General features: G+C 34.4%; 2 protein-coding genes and 1 pseudogene across 2 annotated transcripts; 1 reads left to right on the plus strand and 2 right to left on the minus strand.

Moving 5' to 3' along the window:
- Window positions 1-1452: 1452 nt before the first annotated feature.
- LOC110728224 (chloroplastic group IIB intron splicing facilitator CRS2-B, chloroplastic-like) lies at window positions 1453-5562 on the minus strand. Its single transcript, XM_021907891.1, has 8 exons — window positions 4983-5562; window positions 4199-4283; window positions 4009-4076; window positions 3307-3357; window positions 3149-3222; window positions 2524-2582; window positions 2346-2422; window positions 1453-2000 (listed from the first exon to the last, which is right to left on the minus strand). The coding sequence occupies exons 1-8, from the start codon at window positions 5187-5189 to the stop codon at window positions 1884-1886; spliced, it is 738 nt and encodes a 245-aa protein (XP_021763583.1). The 5' UTR covers window positions 5190-5562; the 3' UTR covers window positions 1453-1883.
- Window positions 5563-6161: 599 nt separating this feature from the next.
- On the plus strand, window positions 6162-11981 carry LOC110728225 (annotated as a pseudogene).
- A 1652-nt stretch (window positions 11982-13633) lies between these two features.
- On the minus strand, window positions 13634-15374 carry LOC110728227. The gene is made up of 4 exons (XM_021907892.1): window positions 15234-15374; window positions 14518-14578; window positions 14211-14403; window positions 13634-14091 (listed from the first exon to the last, which is right to left on the minus strand). Exons 1-4 carry the CDS (start codon window positions 15324-15326, stop codon window positions 14049-14051), a joined length of 390 nt encoding a protein of 129 aa, XP_021763584.1. The 5' UTR covers window positions 15327-15374; the 3' UTR covers window positions 13634-14048.
- Window positions 15375-18970: the final 3596 nt, after the last annotated feature.

Below are 18970 nucleotides of genomic sequence, written 5' to 3' on the forward strand. Positions count from 1 at the left end.
CCTTTCAAACGGTCGAATTTTGACGAAGAGAGAGAAAGTAGAGTTTTTTTTTTTTTTTTTTTTGGGTAATGGTGTGTTGGGGAGAAAGATTGTTTGTTTAATCAAAAGAGATTTGGTAATTGTAACGTTCTGATTTTGTGATTGGGACCTTGATTTAGGGCCAAAGAAGAATAGATGAATGATCGGTGCAATTTTAGCCGTTGGATTCGAAGAAAGTCTAAGAGCCGTTTTGTTGATTAAGGGTTGTGATTTTATTGTGAAATTGGATTCTGGCATGGTGAGGAAGTTGATGATGGTTTCTGCGACGTGGTTACTTTTTAGGGCTTGTTTACGTCTTTCCCATGTTACAGTACGGAGTACAATTTATGGTATTTTGTTGTAAGACAAAAAAATACGGCATTTTTTATTTTTTTTTGAAGAAATTACGGTATTTTATACACCATATATTGGAAAATAATAGAGTAACATACATGTATTCAAAAAAAAAAAAAAAAATATAGAGTAACATACATTATGCACTGTAACAAGCTTCCCTAAAAAAAAAAAAGGTACTGTATCAAATTAAGCTTAGTCTAGTGGTAAGGATTGTACCTTCCAACCTTCGAGTTCAATTCCCACAAGAGACACTTTGAGGGTGGGGATCCCTTATCCCTTACCATTACCCCTCACTCTCAAAATGTCTAACCCGCAAATGCCGGACCAAAAAAACCGTGAGGGTTGAGGTACAATTAGGGTTCTTCTCCTTCCCTTAAAAAAAATAAAAATAAATAAATAAATAACATTATGTATTGTATTTTTAATAAGGTAAAAAATGACCATTAGAAAGTCCTACTCACAAGGAGAATTACTAATGTATCAAAAGAAAGAATGGGAAATAGGTTAAAGTTAATTGTGAATTGAGTAAGAAGAAAATAAGTGTGTTTGATAATATGCTCGATTTATTAAGGGATTGCTCAAATGTCTTTTATTGAGTTGATGATTAAAAGGTCATCACCTTCAATTTTAAATGTTCTGAATGTCACATTAGAGAGATAGTTGGACTCCTTTATGATGAGTTGTTGCTTTTGCTGCGAATGTAGATGCCTTGATGAGGGCTCTGCTGACTGCTGCTATCTAGGATGAAAACTTCTATTGTTATTGAGCTATTGCGAACCGAACTGTCAACTTTGGAGAAGTTGTGAGGTGTCTTCCATGATACTATAAGAATGGATGATATGGCACATTATGTATAGCCTGGCTCTAAGAACTGTAAAATTATATAAACATAAAACATATTTTCTCTGTTTTCTCTTATTATGTATAATTAATAACTTTCTGTCAAAAAAAAAAAAAAAATGAAAATTACAACTACAACTACAACTACTAATTTCAACAAGTTTAATTCACAACTAATGTATAAATGTATTAATTACAAGAAGTTAAGTTCACAATTACAAGTTTCAAATAATTTTAGACAGTCAAATTTGGTTGCATTATTTAGGACATTTATAAACAGAAAGTTGGTATTCTAGTGATGAAGCTAAACAAATCATTTCAACTTATAGACCATGTCATAAAAGTGAGTGCCAGGACTAAACATCTCTATAAATCTTACAGGAGGGAGGCCTTGAGCCCATATCATGTACATACTAAAATAAGTAAGATTCAATCTGTGCTCTACTGAAGACCACACGAACGCTGGTTGCCAACACAACTCAAGCTTTTTCCCAGAAAACTCGATGCAGAGCGGAGCAGTCAACTACTAAATTTCAATGCAAGGAACATTTATCCTTTGAAGAGGACTAGAAGAACCCATATATGTTGGCTTGGTCATTAAGACTCGAGAGTGACACAATTTGTACCTACATATGTATGGATAACTTGTTGGATTCACACTTCTTCCTTCAGACTTTGTGATACTTGTACTTCTGCCCGAGATTAAATCTTGTAATACTGCCAGTAAATCCACTAAGCACTAAGGTTCGTACAGCCTCAACACCTTGTTCCAAAGCAGCATCAATCTGTCCATTGAATTAGATACACTCAAATCAATTAGGTTTTTAGTAACGGACACAGTTGACACTTTAAACTGCCTGATAAATCAGTGATAAATCAGTGATAAATCAGTGATAAATCAGTGATAAATTCTTTGTTGGTCTGAAGACATATTTTTTACATTGAGGGTTCTCCCTCCCTTCAGATTGAAGTAAACACAATAAAACATGTCATTGACTTTGTGATGCCTTTTGGCACTAGAAAACACCAACACTTGAACATACAAGCTGAGTTTCATGCTGTTGACATATCCAACTTCAAAGTTATCAAATTTACATGCGAGAAATATCACCTTTTGAAGGATTGCTTACCTGTCTTCTTTCTGTAGGACTAAACTTTTGTAAAAGAAAAGCTTTCATATCCATATTTCCCGGAGGATTCCCGATACCTACAAAGATTGAATTTTTAATTAAAGGGCTGAAATCTGATGCCTGACTAAATGAGGCTTTTCTCTATAGACAGGGAAGATATGATGTTCTGAAAACCAACCTATGCTTAGCCGAGGGAAGTCCTTCCGCCCATCTAAGTGTCCCATCACATTCTTAACTCTGCAATAGCAACATTTCAAAATCATGAGACTTACAACTGATTCAGAGTCAGCAGAATCACCCTATAATAAGGGTCCGACATTTCTAAGACTTGACTGGGAGAAAGGATTACGGTACTGGACAACGTGGACTGACAAATGCTTTCAGAACTTGGTATGTACTCCGTATTGTTCATAAAGATCCCAAATTTGATTTAAAGAATTTAATGTTTTAGAATCTTGCATAGGAACTAAAAGCACCATGGATGACATTGTAGTGACTTTGTTCAACTGAATTAGTGTCTTTATGAGGTATTACCCTCTTCCCTTCTTTCGTTGATGGTTTGGAGGTGTACAAGAGCCAATTTCAGAAGTGGGCAAGATTCAGAACAACAGTTGAGGAAAAGGGAGAGAAGTAAAGAACACAAATGTATGCAGAGCACACAAAAGTTCAGTTATACCTTATACTATCACGTCCATGATTTTTTTAAGAATGAAATCTTCATAGGTTTTAAGAGGTTCAAAAGGATGACAAGATCTCTGTTGACTACTGAACACTATCTTTGTAAGTCCATTTAGGTAACTTACCCATTGTGATGTCCATGTCCTCCTTTTGGCTGAATCCTTAAGACACCATTAGGCAAGCTCATTTCATCATAGGCCTAAGATAGCAGTTCAAAGTACCACATAAACAGAATGAAGACTGACTTTCGTTACTTTGAATTCAGTAGGTAAGGTATACATACCAATAAGATGTGGCGCAAAGGAACTTTATAATATGCAGCCAGCGGTCCAACCTCAAATAGGAGGAATTAACAAGTCAGACATGGAATTAAAGGGGGAAACAGGAAAAGCAACCAATTTAATAGAGTAATAATAACCTACTGGTTACTGGCTTTGCACACACATTCCAGGATGCACATATATTTAACAGGATGAAGAAAAGTTCATGAAAAGATAATATGTATGGTGTTTGTGTTCACTTCTAGGGATCTTTACTGTTCTAACAAAGCTTTGATCAATCCCCTATGAAGTGAGCTGGAAACTATATTGCCTTCATGTCTTCACGAAGATTTATATCACAAAAAATCACTCAAAAGCATTCCTAGAAACATAAAGTCTTCCTTACTGTATCAATTGGTAATGAGAATTAAACTTCAAAATTACATACACAGCTATGATATTACATAGACAACTTCGCAGGCATGGTAAATTTGGTGATCTGTCTAGGGATGTACAACAACCATTCTTTTCTATTCAAATGTTATCAGGGGATGTTTTTAGTTTCAAGATATTCTTCAACTCTTTGAGTTCCCATGTTCAAAGTATCAATTAAATCGAAGAATAATAATGATTCACTAACACACAGAAGTGCAGACAGAATAATCATACATGGTCAAAACAAGCTCTGGAACCCAATTAAGCAGCCAAAAGATTAAAGAGCATACCGATTCCCCACTGAAGTTCATATATGCTTGAGGTTTGGCCAAGACAATAGGTACTTCCCCAATTGAACCTGCACTGATCATGCCATATGATGAAAATTTGAGAACCAAAGCAACCTAACCAAACAAAACCAAAATACATTCAAGGCAGAAAATATAGCCAAAAAACACAAAACTGAAAATTTGAAAGCACCTATTCCTATCAAGGCTTTTGATTGTATGGTGTTCAACACAATGCCCTCCTTCTGAGAGATTTTGTCAATCATCTCAAATCCCACCTGGTTAAAAATTAACAAAGGCGCATTAGAGCTTATGAAATCATGCTACAAATTCCAATATACTTGGCATACATAAACATGACAGCCGGTAACAGACTTGGTATACATAGACTTGTTAGAGCTTGTCAAATAGGTCGGTCAAGTAAGGTTTGGATCGAACAACTTTATATTCAGGTCATCAGGAAGCCGTAGGGCAGGGTCATTTCAGTTTCGAGTTGGAAAATGCATGATTGTGATTCTATATATCAATTTAACCAATCAAAACATACCTCAGAAAACCAATCAACCATATAGACAGCTTGAAGGGCATCATTGAGTTGCCAATATGACATACATATTAACATATCAAATTATCAACAGCAAGAACACCGGAAATATGCATTCCAACCCAACAAAGCATATAAAATGAGCAATTTACTAAACCTGTTGAAATCAATTCTTCATATACTTGAGCAAATTTCCCACATAATCAAATTTCATTTGCAAACTAATTATTCAATACATATTTCTAAGAAAATAAAATTAAACCAAGATGAAATAATGGCACAATATTTCCACCCTTCAAGCTATATGTAATCAAAATTGGACAAACCCACATACAAATAGTAAGATTTATCTATGTAATTAAATTCAGGCTACAAACTATATTAAAAACAATCAAAAATCCAAAATTAAAGGTGTAAAAGATAGAGAAATTACATTATGGCGAGTTCCATGGTATTTATTTCCAGGGTTACCAAGACCAACAATAAGCCAAGGGGTGTACTCCAAGTTGGTTTCTTTTGGGTCTGAAGATGAACTAACTGCTGAAACCCGAAAACTGAGCGGAGCAAACTGCTTTGCTCTCAAATGGGTTGTTTTTGGAAATGGTATTAGATTATTTGGAGCTGAAATTGCACTCAACATTGATGATTTTTTCTAGTTTTGCAGAGAGAAGGATGAGGGGTGCAGGAAAGATGAAGTTGGTTGAGAGTAGAAGAAAAAATTGGGAAGGAAAATAGGATGGGTTTATGATTGTGTCATACTGTAGTATGGCCTTAATACAATTCATCACAATTCACAATTGTACCAAGATAAAAAGGCCCAATACTGTAGCAAACAGCAAATTTTCAGGGATAATTTTTCTTTTTTTTTTATATATTTTTTTTTTCCACTGAATTTTTGTCAATTAATATTACTTTGGAGTTTTATTGACTAATAAAAAGTTTAGGTTAAGAGAATTATTTGTGTAAGACTGTCTTACTATCATCATAAGACCATCCTTATGATTTAGGTTTATAACTATGGTGACATAAATGGAAGGTTAATAAGAATTATTCAATTTAAATAAGTATTAATTGAATTGATAATATCAAATAAATGAATATTAGGTTAATAAAACGCATTATTAACTGGTTTAAGCAACTTGATTCTTTCCTATTTATCACAACAAATTTTTACACAATACTCGTATAGTTTAGTCTACAACATGGCCAATTAATGTATATCAAAATTCTAATCGGTTTATTGTATGTCTAATTCGAAAATTCATGTATATCTCTATTATACTTCGTATAAGCCATGGCATGGGGTTGTGGTATCCCCTAAAAATATCTTAATACTCTTTAGATTAATTTAACTTTTTAACATGTTTATTTAAAATTTATAATTATGTCAAATTTCAAAATCTTAGTTTAAAATTGTATTGATGTCAATGAAATTGATAGTGAATTTCTAAATTAATTGTACATAAAACTAGTCTATATATATATATATATATTAATTAAGTAAGTAAAAGTTATAATTTCAGATATCTGAAATTATAACTTTTACTTAATTAATTATATCTTAAGTTATTTTTTAGCAAATAAGATAAACATAACTAGCGTGGGCGATGTCTTGAACTCGTTACTACTCCCACAGTCCCACTCCACCTCAATGACAAATACATGGACCCTGAAAATCCAATCCTATCTTTGGCAAGCTGATAATCCAACCCAAAATTTACCTTCAATTCATCAAAATCAAAAGAAAGAGAAATTCCAAATTCTCCAACTCAGCAACTGATCACTCTTCCTCCTTTCAAGTTTCAACTGTCACGCTCTCCCTCTTTCTCTCTCTTCCCCTCAATTTTTTCATCATCTCCATAATTTTTAAACGTGATTCTTTTGAGAGTTTGAGACCGATCGCTGTTTAATCATTAAAAGATTAAGAATTTCCCTAATCCTAACTTCAATAATCGGTAAATTTCATATCTTTTTTCTTCCAATCTCATATTCTATTGTTTCTTAATGTGATGAATTTCTTGCTAATTTTGTACAATCTGTTGAAATTTCCCTGTTTTTGGAATTGTAATGTGGGATAAAGTTGGATCCTTTTTCTTTTTCATTCATTGATCATTATTTAATCTTGTTTTTGTCAGTTTTAAGTACCCAATTAAGTTAGTGAGTGTAATTTACTGGATATGTAATTAATTAATTAATTAACTATTCCTTTTTTGACTTTTCTTTAGATTTTAAAAAGCGACATAAAAATGCAAGCGTCAACTTTTATGGTCAAAGGCGATTTGGGGTTTGGAGTTCAGAATCGTCGAGTGGCTCAGATTAATGGGTTTAAAGGATTAAGCTCAATTGGTTGCAATAATCAGAGTTTTTTGAAAGTTAATGACAATAATTATAAGTTTAATCCTTGTAAATTGAGTTGTGGGTCCCTTTCAATGGGTGCTGGATTTGGAAGATTGGGTATTGATCATGTCATGAAATCTTCAGCCAAGTACAGATCAGTCAAGGCTCAAGCTGCTTCTGGTTTGTTCTCATATAACTATGTTTTTTATGCTTTTTGTTTTTGTTATATGGTGGTACTTTCATGATTAAAGTGTGTTGATTGATTTAATTGTGTTTTTATTTGATGGAATTGTGATCTTGGTTGTTAATGTTATTGATTTTGTTGGGGTTGGTTCCGTGGACACGGGCTTCGATTGCGACTCGTGTGCAAGATAATTGCCAATTGCATTGTTAGAGATGGTCTTGTAGGAGTTGTAGCTATCGTTTTAGTGACATGATTTGAGTTGGTGTGGATACATTTATGGATAGCATCTAGTTGTGGAGTATGAAGAGCAAGTTTTAGCTTGTTGCCTCACTTTTGGTGGTTTGCTCATTTGATGCTAGTTGCAGAGAAGTGTACATAGAACGAGTTGATTTCATTTTCCTTTGTGCTGTTGCTTTGACTCTTTCCAATACTGTCAAAATAGCTAAGTTCAATAAGGCCTAAGAGTGCTTGAGTATGGTAACGGAACTAATGGTGTGTGGGATTTTCGTATCTTAGTAGTTAGTTGCATCCAACTATGGATAGAGGACTATATTTTACATGGTTGACTATAACTTAGTAGCAAATCTTTAGAACATGATTTATTCTGTTGACCTATGGGGCAAGGAAGTATGCTGAAGCATAACTGCTAGTTAATCAATCAAGGTCTACATATAGCATGGTAATAAGCCACCCCGGGGCGCAACATGTTACAACTCTTACATTGTATGATTTGTAAAACCTGGAGGAATTAGCTTCATTGATTGTAAAGCACCAATACCAATAGGAGATAATTTAGGGGCCTTTGTAATTTAGTGTCAGGTTTTGTGTGATCCGTCTGTTTAAAATATTGATTATCAATGATAGCATAATAATGTAATCAATCGATAATAATGTACTTGTAATTGGTAGCAAACAAAGTTAAATCTAGGAGCTATGATTTATAGGAATGCTGTTGTGTTGTCTTTTTGTCTCTCAAGAATTACTTGTTTGAGGATCAACTTTACATCTGCTAACCCATCTTAGAATGATACTCTGAGTCATGCTAACATTTTTGTCTTATAAGTTCTTAAGGTCAAATACTTTAAGCTTGGTCAGTTCAGAATTATTTGACAAGCATAATATGTTCATTTTAAGATTTCAGAATCAATTGTTCAGAGCTTCTGACTAATAAGATCCGGAGTTGCAGACAGGTTTTCTATTCAGTTTAGTATCCGCTGTGTGTTTGTGGTCATCACTTTATTTCTATTCAAGCTGCATAGTCACTCTAATATTTATTTGATGACTCAATCACCCATCTACCAACTTGATGAAGTGTTTGATTAAAGCCTTTGGGGCTATATGCATCAAAATCTTCCTAGTATATTGTCTATATTTTGAGAAAACTTGCTGTGATGCTTTTGATTCTGGTTATTTTCTCACAGTTCACATTGTACATACATTGTAGGAGATCTTGAAGATGCTACTCCTGTCAAATATCAAGGCAAACCTTCTGCTTCAGTTTTGCCATATGTTGGTGTTGCTTGTTTAGGAGCTATTTTGTTTGGATATCACCTTGGGTATGATGACTATGATCTGTTGTTAAGTTTCATTACTGGTGAAACAAGTACTTTCATGGATACTTTAGGAATCGGGTTACACTCTACAAACCTTATTAAGATTTTCTTTTCACATCGTTATTCTTGCAGTGTGGTAAATGGAGCTCTTGACTACCTATCTGCCGACCTGGCTATTACCGGCAATACTGTTTTACAAGGCAAGTTGTTATAGAACATAAATGTGAAGCATGGTATATAGAAAATCTTATTGGGAATATGTTTAAGACTTTAAGATCATTTTAGCATACCATGATGATAATATTGTATCCGATTCAGATCATTATGAAATCATAATGCTGGTTCTGCTTTTAAAACAATTTTGTTGCTTTCCTGCAGGATGGGTTGTGAGCATATTGCTTGCGGGAGCGACTGTTGGTTCGTTTACTGGTGGATCCTTGGCTGATCAATTTGGAAGAACAAGGACTTTCCAGTTAGATGCAATTCCTCTTGCAATAGGAGCTTATCTCTGGTTATTACACAATCCTTTAAGGTTTAAATATTTTACCTTCAGCAACTCACTTGTAACACCTCTGTCCTGAATCTCTTTATAGTGCCACAGCACAAAGTGTGCAAATTATGATGATTGGTCGTTTACTTTGTGGCATCGGAATTGGCATATCATCGGCCTTAGTTCCATTATACATATCTGAGGTAATAACCTCTATGCTTCCTAAATTTTTAACTTGTCGGTTTACAGAAATTGAACAGAGATAATTTCTGTTTTGCAGATCTCGCCAACTGATATTCGGGGTGCACTTGGTTCTGTCAACCAACTTTTTATATGCATTGGGATTCTTGCTGCTTTGGTTGCTGGATTGCCTTTAGCAGGAAACCCTTTGTGGTACTACCTTGATATCCCTATGTTGTTTGTGTTTGTCAAACTGCTCTTACTTAAAAGCTTTTCAGGCTTTATTTTAATCTCAATTGAAGTCATTAATTGAATTTGCTGGCCACTTTTAATGTGATATCACTATTGTTTTATATGTATATCACCTCAGTTTTTCTATCATTTTGATGACTTTATTTGTTGTCTCTTTCTTTCTTTACAGGTGGAGGACAATGTTCGGTATTGCAACAGTTCCCTCTGTTCTCTTGGCTCTTGGGATGGGATTCTGTCCAGAAAGCCCTAGGTGGCTTTTTCAGGTGCTCTGATGTTTACGTTTAGAGTATATGTTTTCTCTATGCTATGATGACAGCTACTGGAAGGTTTTAGACTTTGATCCATATTTAGGGGGTTCATAAGTTGCTCAGCTGATTCATTAATTTTGCAGCAAGGAAAAATTGCTGAGGCGCAAAAGGCTGTAGCAGCACTCTATGGAAAAGAAAGGGTTCCGGAGGTGATCAATGATTTGAGAACATCGGTTGCAAGGTTCTTCTGAACCAGAAGCTGGATGGTTTGATCTGTTCAGTAGTCGCTATCGGAAAGGTATATCAAGGAAGTCTTGGCCTTCTCCCCAGCCCCTGCCCTCCATCTCTCCTGAAATTGACATTAATATCATAATTATCCAATTTTTCTGGAAAAGTTCCTCCCTAGAGCGGGGCAAGGGGAGACAAATATGTGTACCACTGCTGCTGCAATGTAATAAATGATATATCTCGTAGACTAATCTAATAATAAAACATTACGCCCAAAAAAAAAAAAAAAAAAAAAGAGAGAGAGAGAGAGAGAGAGGCAATACTCATGCTAGACTAGTACCTATCATCTTTCTTACGTGGTATTTAAGACAGTGACACGTAAACCATTTTTTTGAGTGTGTTATTATGTTCAGCCTTGTATTAATTTATTCTAAGAATTTATAACATTCATTTTATGTACAGTGGTAAGTGTTGGTGCTGCACTTTTCTTATTCCAGCAAATGGCCGGAATCAATGCTGTAGTATATTACTCCACATCTGTATTCCGCAGTGCGGGAATTGCATCAGATGTTGCTGCTAGTGCCCTTGTTGGAGCAGCAAATGTTTTTGGTATGTCATGATGAACCATTTTGCTTAATTAGTTTTATATACTTTGCAACTTTTTTCTCAATTCATCTGCTCCTCTTTGTAGGCACTGCTATTGCTTCTTCTTTAATGGACAGGCAAGGAAGAAAGAGCCTACTGATGACAAGTTTCTCGGGAATGGTAAGCTTTCCTTTAAATAATATGTACTATATTCATCATCAATAAGGCTCTATTTTGACTTCAGTAACAGAGAATGAACCTTAAGACTGACATGAAATAGAGGGCATTTGAGTATACCACTATACCTTATTGATCAATGATCAAAACAAAGTGTTGCCTGACGGGATCTCTTTTTCTATCAGTCAAGATATTGAATTTATTTATTAAAAAAAAAAAAAGAATCAAGATATTGTAGCAAGCTAGCAACTCTTGTAAGGTTGTGAGCTCAGAAGGACCTCTCTCTCCTAGTCTCCTGCAATTGAACATGAATTGTGGAGGGCATTCAAATGTGTTTTGTTAACTATTTTTTTCCTGAAAAATTCATTTGGAATACTATTGTACCTTCTCTTTTGACGAGTTTCTTTTCCCACTTGAAGGCTGCTTCAATGTTGTTACTGTCACTATCATTCACATGGAAGGCTCTAGCACCATACTCGGGCACACTTGCTGTTGTAGGAACTGTTTTGTGAGTCATTTACCTGTAAAATATATAATTTCTGTATTCCTCTTCATTAATTGTACCCAAACAACAATAGATAATATCTTCTTCCCCACAGATATGTTCTCTCCTTTTCACTTGGCGCTGGTCCTGTTCCTGCTCTTCTACTTCCAGAGATCTTTGCATCCAGAATTCGAGCAAAAGCCGTCGCTTTGTCATTGGGGATGCATTGGGTAAGTGATAAACAGATAGCAGTATGCTTCAGCATCATGTTTCCGATTTATGCACCCACATATTGACATTTCTTTCTTTCTCCTTTCCCCATATAACCCCATTTGCAGGCTTCAAATTTCGTAATTGGTCTTTACTTCTTGAGTGTGGTCACCAAGTTCGGGATCAGCAAAGTCTATCTGGGATTCGCGTCAGTTTGTGTGCTAGCTGTCTTGTACATAGCTGGTAACGTTGTCGAAACAAAAGGACGGTCACTTGAAGAAATAGAGCTTGCTCTAAACCCATCTGTTTAATCTGGAGGAATCAGTTTTTGATCTAGATGCTAGAGAGAATAAAGTTAATAATTCCCGGATTTAGGAGTGTGATGTTAGTTCTCTTGCTCATGTGTACATTGATGTCCAGACTCTCAGAACCCTCTGAAGGTTCTATAAACAGCTATAGTAGAGTTTGGAAATTTATTCACTAGTTGCTTCTAGTTCTTTCACCTTATGCATCCACAGTTTATTAACTCTTGCTTACAGTAGCTCTTTCACTCGAAAAACCTCATCTTACATATTTTAAAGAAAATAATTTGTATGAAAACAACATCATCAGAAAAAACATTGTCCAAAATCTGTTAACAAGTAATAAGAATAATAGCAATATTCTTGGAAATAATTATGTGATAAATGAGAATAAACATGACATTTATTTTAAAGAAAATATTTTGTATGAAAATAAGATCATCAGAAATAACATTGTCCAAAATCTGTTAACAAAATAAAAATAATAGCAATATTCTTGGAAATAATTATGTGAGAGAATAAACATAACACTACTTCTACAACTTTTTAAATTTTTTTATCTAATATAAATAATACCCAAAAATGAGGTAGTATAAAGAAAAATTGTAACTACAAATGGTGGGGTGCGCCAGGCCCGTGCAGTAGTGCAACGCATGGGCGACGCTTGAAGACCCCAGTAGCAAGCCACTGTTGTGGGACTTCCCCCTTAAAAAATAAATTTAATATCGTTGTGGGCCATTGGCCCACGTATCAGATATTAAACTGATAAGAACAGATATTACACTTGATCTTAGCCAAAAGGCCGAGAAAGGTATGAAAATTCTAGTAATATGATTGACCTTTTATATTTCCCTTATTACACATTTACACATACTTGCTTCTTACTACCGATGTGGGACAACTTTGGTTGTTAAACATTTCTACCACTGTAGTTTATTCTGTAACATTGTCATACTATTTCTGTGAATTTATGCTGTCATACTCTTTCTGTTAACTAGTAAATTGATTACCTAGCCTCCTCTTTCTCCCTCCTCTCTCCTAAACTCTAACCTTCATTGTCAATTTTGAAGGGGTTTCCATCGGATTTCACCGGTGAAAAGCCCCAATTTTTGTTTCTTTTACGTTTTTTTTTTTCCAGGTTATAATAATGTCTCCCTCGAAAGAAAGAGTTTATCTCCTTCGAAAGACAAGGTTTTTTCGATCTCCTTCGAAAGAAGAGGTTTTTCGAACTCTTTCGAAAGACAAGGTTTTATTTGCGCTTAATTTGGTCTCCAGTTATGCGGGGCTATGATTGATTATTGCTTAAATTCGGGTTACGAAATCAACACAAAAATTTTCTTTCTCACAAATTTATGAAGCGGCAACGGATCCACTCAAAAAATTGTATGAGACAACAAATCGAGAACGTGTCGAATTGTTATATCTATGCAGTTGGATTCTTAGCCCTTCCCTAGTTAATTCTTGTTTGATTTTGCTAAATTTGTTTTCATTATTGTTGATAGTCAATTGTAGATGTCGTATGACTTTTATTTATGAAATATAATGTCCTTCAATACTTTTAATGATCTACAATGATGCATGCTTTGACCTAACTAGTAACTGCAACAAATCGAATGTTGAAGTCAGTAAAAATTTGACCCAACTTTCGTATCTGGTTTCCATAAACCCTCTTTTTGCATCTCTTGAAAGAAAAAAGTAATATGTACACCGTAGTTTTAGGAGGATATATATATTATACAGAGTATAAACAAATTCTCTGTTTTAAAATTTCCGAAAAAACGACAAGGTTTGGCTGGATGCTTAAAAGAAAACCATGAGTATTTGATTTATTTAAAACGAGAAACAGCCCAGAAATAGGAGAAAATTGATTCAACAAATGATAACAACAAATTGATTCTACAAATAATTTGCCAGTACTACAACCTCTTCGTCCTTAACTAGATATACAAAAGCTCTTTGCTCCCCTCCATAACCTACACTGCTACACAGCCACTACAAAGAACAAACAAACCCCTTCCCTTGATGCATAACAGTCCCTTCCCATTCGAGACAACAGATAAGTAATCACTAGTAAAGACTAAAGAGTATTTGCAAGTGCAATATCCTTCATAATTCATCCAAAGTAATCCCAGTATTCATCGACCAAAATGCAGACTGCAGGATCATCCCCAACTAAGCTGCAGAAAGTGAACAATTAAAATGCTTAGAGTCTGCCATGCTGAGACCATAATCGATATGCTTCTTTTCCATTTGAGTAAATCCGTAAATTCTACATGTTGGCCTTTCTTTCCCACCGTTCTTTCGCGTCTAACCTGTCATCCAAACCAAAAGATCAGTGTTATAAATGATATATATCATTACATCTCAAGTACAAGGTAGATGAAGGAATGGCTATTAGCAGCAAAACAATTTACAACATGTAAATCATTACCCCCAGTGCAACTTCTTCTTCTTCAGCGCAGGATGTACATCAACACGAGAAGTTGATGATAAGACCTTGTTATCATCCTCACCTTTTGGACTACATTTAACACTTGAATGTTTCAACCCCTCATACTCATCTAAATGGTCATCCACAGACCCTTGTGTATCAACATCATCACTTACAAATTTATCTTTCTTATCTGCAATTTAACAAGTAATGCACAAATTTCTTTTAACATCCCAATTTCAGTATAAAAAAGTGATAGCTCAAAGTCATAACCAGGAGGTACAGTACATAATGAATGATGATGGACCTTTAGACTTTCTTTTGTTCTTAGACTTTGTTTGAATTTGCAAGCGTCTTCTTTGTAATTCCTACAAGATGTACAGTCCAAGATATACTTACACCAAGCAATCGCAACATCGAAAATGAAAATAAAGGAACCAAGCAACCTTAAAGTCAGAACAACACAATTTACTCTTCCATGCTCCATGACATTGGGATTGTTGGGTCTTATAATTCCACTATTTAATCACACTTTCCTTAATTTTGCATTCAAGGAGACTAATTCCAAACCCTAGATTAAAACATGATCACAACAACAATTCATGACAAGCTAAACAATTTACCCCTATATATTCCCAGAAACATACATGTTAAATTTAACAAGTTAAAATGGAAACCTGAAATTGCAAAAAACTATAATCAAACATCAATTAACAAAGTATGTGATTATATACGAAGTACTACTACACTGAAATCAAATCAAACCCTTTTTTCAGTAATCCCCAAAACAAATCAAAAACAGCAGAAATCACTAATCAAGCATCAACTAATACAATTTAGTGATTTACTATGGCATTGATATCAAATTAAGCCCATTTTACTAACATCACAAAACAAAAAATTAACAAATTATGGAAACATATCAACCCATGAAATCAAATTATTTTCTGGGTTTTTGTTCAAAATTCAAGTAATCAAATTTCTTAATTCGAGCAAAAAGTAAAGCAGAGTTAAAGAGTATACTCGAAATTTGGCGAGGCGATCTTGGGAAATCGCAGAAGATTTTAAACTGGGATTTGACGCAATTGATGCATTGCTTCTTCCATCTCCCTCCATTTTTTCTCTGTCTTCTCTCTTTGTTTCTCAATTTTAGTCGTCAAAAATCAAATCAAATCATATTATATCATATAACTAATAAATAAAGCCGATTTCGCAACCAGGCCACGAGACAATGAGATAGCGACACTTGACATTCCAATTTTTTGTTAAGTGTCGCACTACATGAGCGATAAATAGGTATTATTGTGACATATATGATTCCAAGTAAGCGATTTTTGGATAGATTTTTTAAAATAAAATTGTTGTATAGATTTTTATTATCGATAAAATTCTAATATTTCATTTATACAAAATTAGGGAAATTAATCATAACTTCTTATAAATATCTTATAACACAATTCTATTTCCATCATCAAAATTCGTTTTAAAAAGTTCTTTAAAATAAGATCCATTTATAATATATTTAATCACAAACTTTTATATGTAGCTGGTCAAACCGTGTCACCAACTATTATAAGAGTTATTTCGTGAGTGCTATAAGGGTTACTTGGTCAGTGTTATAGTGGTTACTCAATTAGTGTTATAGATATGAGTTACTTAATCAGTGTTAAAGGTTACTTAGTTAGTATTACAAGAGTTACTCGGTCAGTTTTATAGGGTTTACTCTGTCTGCCAGATGGTGTGGCTAGCCGCATACAAAATGCATTGTTATTTAATTTATTTTAAAAAAATAATAGAGAATCAATAAAAAAAAAAGTTTTAATCTGTAAAAATAATTTTAGTTTGGTAAAAATACTTTAAGTTTAGTGAAAATAATTTAAGCTCAATATAAGTAATTTCAAGTCAATAATAACATAGATATATATTTACAAACAAAACTACAAAAAGTACACTATTATATAAATATAAGCCATATAATATTGTATGTCTAAATATCCTACATTATCATAACGGATTATATGACCGTATTCATTAACATTCAAGTAAAAATGTTATCTTAAAATTTTATCAACCATATGGGCATCGCCCGGGCACAAAAATAGTTAAATATATAATAGTGGCTTTTGGCTCAATTTAGAGTTTGTTCACTTTATTTTCGCTTATTTTATGTCTAATAAGTTCAGTTCAGGAATAATAAATTTTGATAAGAATTGCCCAAATTATAACTAAAAAAAGTTTTAATAAGGTCTAATAAGTTCACTACGTTCAGATGAGTAAAAACAAAACACATCCCTATTTTGTTTTAATTTAGACTTTGGAACATGTTATGTGTTTATTTCAATAGGAGCCCATTGAATGTTACACCCTTTCTGGAAAGATGATGATGTAAATGAAATTGATACTCTGTAGTCTGTACTATTTACGAATATTATTCGACGATAATGGTTGAAGATTTGATAATATTAAGGTGTATTCTATTCACCTGATTTTCACTTATCTGAACTTATTTAAACTTATTACAACTTATTTTAGTTTTAATTTAAATTTGGGCTACCTTTATTAAAACTTATTTTTTCTGAATTGAACTTATCTTAATTTAACTGAACTTATTAAAACTGAAATAAGTGAAAATAAGGTGAACAAAATAGACCTTTATGGGGTAATTTACAAAGTATTTTGGAAACATGTATTCTAACGACGGAATTTATGAAAGAATAGAGCTCGCTTAATATAAATACAACTCTTTAGTTGTCTGCTTCGGTTTAGCTATATCAATTCACACGTTGAGACGTGCAATTTATACAATCAACTTTAGTGCATTAATGTATCACTACAACATTCCCTCAAATTTTTACCGTGGTAAACTGGTAATATGACCATCAAATTTTTGAACCATCGGTTATTGGGCATACTAGCAAAAATTGCACAAATGATAGTTTAGATTAACGAAGTCCAAAAATTTCAAACAAATAGCTTTTTACATGCACTTGCCAATGTTGTCACATTAGGCGGATAGACCGTCCACCCAGTCCCGCTACCCACCTCTATTAAGGCTGAGCTTAATAAGAGCAAGAGACTTGGGGGTACTAATCGGAATGAAATATTATTTAATCGTGGAAATGTCATGTCAGGTGCACCTCCGTCTTATAGGTATTGTGGGGTTGATTGTGTGATGCACGTAGTTAATTATTTAATTATACCTTGTATTTGATCCAATTAAATGATTAACTTTGAAGATACTATGTATTTATCCTCTAGCAAATTAACTTTTATGCACGTGTTTTTTAGTTTATAATTCGTATTTGGGAAAGGGGGGTTTGGCAATTCATCAAGGTTTAACTTTGTCCATGTATTATGGTTTCATGCAGATTGCAGAGATTTTCATCATGAACTTGCAAACGAAGACCTACATGCATCACTTTTGTTCTTTCACGCTTCCAATTTATGGAAGAACTAACAAACTCGAACTATGTTTGCATTTTTTAATTTTACTAATTAGAAAAGTTCCCTTAATTTTATTGCAATTAATCTAGTATGGACATGTGGCTAATTCATTTGGCTATGCTAACATCCTTTTTGTGAGCCACGCCAGTTACATTACAAGGTTCTACGATAACAACCTTTATAGAAAAAATACCACATAATTAATTTGTCAAATTATATTTACCAACGGCTTATTGGTCCAATAAATGATTATAGTATAAACTTTGGACTAAGTGTAAAACTTACTTCGTATATTTTTTTTTTTTGAGGGAAAAAGAGCATTATATTACTGGATAACATAAAGTTCCGCCAAAGCTAAAATACTTTGGGGGAAGGAGTTCATAAAAATTCTCTCATCGCATAATCCCGTATTCCGTCTAGCAACTAAGTGAGTTACGATATTACCTGCTCGCTTAACATGCGAAATCTTACAGAAATTAAAAAACTTAGCAATACTAGGGACTTCGTCAACAAGCAGCCAAATTGGAGGATATCCATGCGAAGTATCATTTGTCAGGGAGTCTCCTTCAACCCATAAACTATCATATCCCAATCTTCTAGCAACCTGACACCCAAATCTAATTGCTGCCACTTGAGCCACATCAACATTCCACTCCTTTGGAAAGCTGCCCAAATAATCTACCCATGTTCATCCCTTGCAATGGCTCCAAGTCCACCTTTCAAGGCACCCCCCACATGAATTTTAATTAAACCTGCAGGAGGCCTCACCAAAGATGATACAAGCTGCTGTGCAGCTCTGACCGAGCCAGAGAACACTCTTGAAGCATACTGGCGAAAGCTATGAAGTGACTTAGCAAAGCATGCAGCCATAACCTTCATATCAAGACTCTTGTCTTCAAAAATGCGCTGATTACGGCAAAACCAATCGACCAGGCAACATTTAGAATCATGCCCAACTCGCTGCTAGTGAGTCTATTCGCAAGCCAGAGCATCCTTTCAACGAAGGACATATTCAGAGGGGCATCAAAAATCACAGGCACAAAGGAGCTACCATCCCATACCTGTTTTACACCCGGGCAGTCAAAGAGAGCATGAGAAATCGTTTCACTTTCCGTTCCACACAATGAGCACAAGTCACTATTGGTGAGATGTCTTCTATGAAGTTCATGTTTCACGCCGTTTGGCGGGCCTCTATGAAGTTCATGTTTCACGCCGTTTGGCGGCCACCCAATTTCCAAACCAGCCTCCACAACCTTCTGTCATCCTCGTCCTGGTTCGCATTACTCATCAAACCCCAACCCATTTTTCCCAGCCAA

This window comes from Chenopodium quinoa, unplaced genomic scaffold (genome assembly GCF_001683475.1).
Source record: "Chenopodium quinoa cultivar QQ74 unplaced genomic scaffold, ASM168347v1, whole genome shotgun sequence".
Taxonomy (NCBI): domain Eukaryota; kingdom Viridiplantae; phylum Streptophyta; class Magnoliopsida; order Caryophyllales; family Amaranthaceae; genus Chenopodium; species Chenopodium quinoa.

Coding starts and splice junctions, on each gene's coding strand:
- LOC110728224 (XM_021907891.1), bottom strand. CDS start 5,189: ATGTTGAGTGCAATTTCAGCTCCAAATAATCTAATACCATTTCCAAAA. Junction 4,077..4,198: donor AAAAGCCTTGATAGGAATAG/GTGCTTTCAAAT, acceptor TGATCAGTGCAG/GTTCAATTGGGGAAGTACCT. Junction 3,358..4,008: donor TGAACTTCAGTGGGGAATCG/GTATGCTCTTTA, acceptor CTCCTATTTGAG/GTTGGACCGCTGGCTGCATA.
- LOC110728227 (XM_021907892.1), bottom strand. CDS start 15,326: ATGGAGGGAGATGGAAGAAGCAATGCATCAATTGCGTCAAATCCCAGT. Junction 14,404..14,517: donor GAACAAAAGAAAGTCTAAAG/GTCCATCATCAT, acceptor GTTAAATTGCAG/ATAAGAAAGATAAATTTGTA. Junction 14,092..14,210: donor AAGAAGAAGTTGCACTGGGG/GTAATGATTTAC, acceptor TTTGGATGACAG/GTTAGACGCGAAAGAACGGT.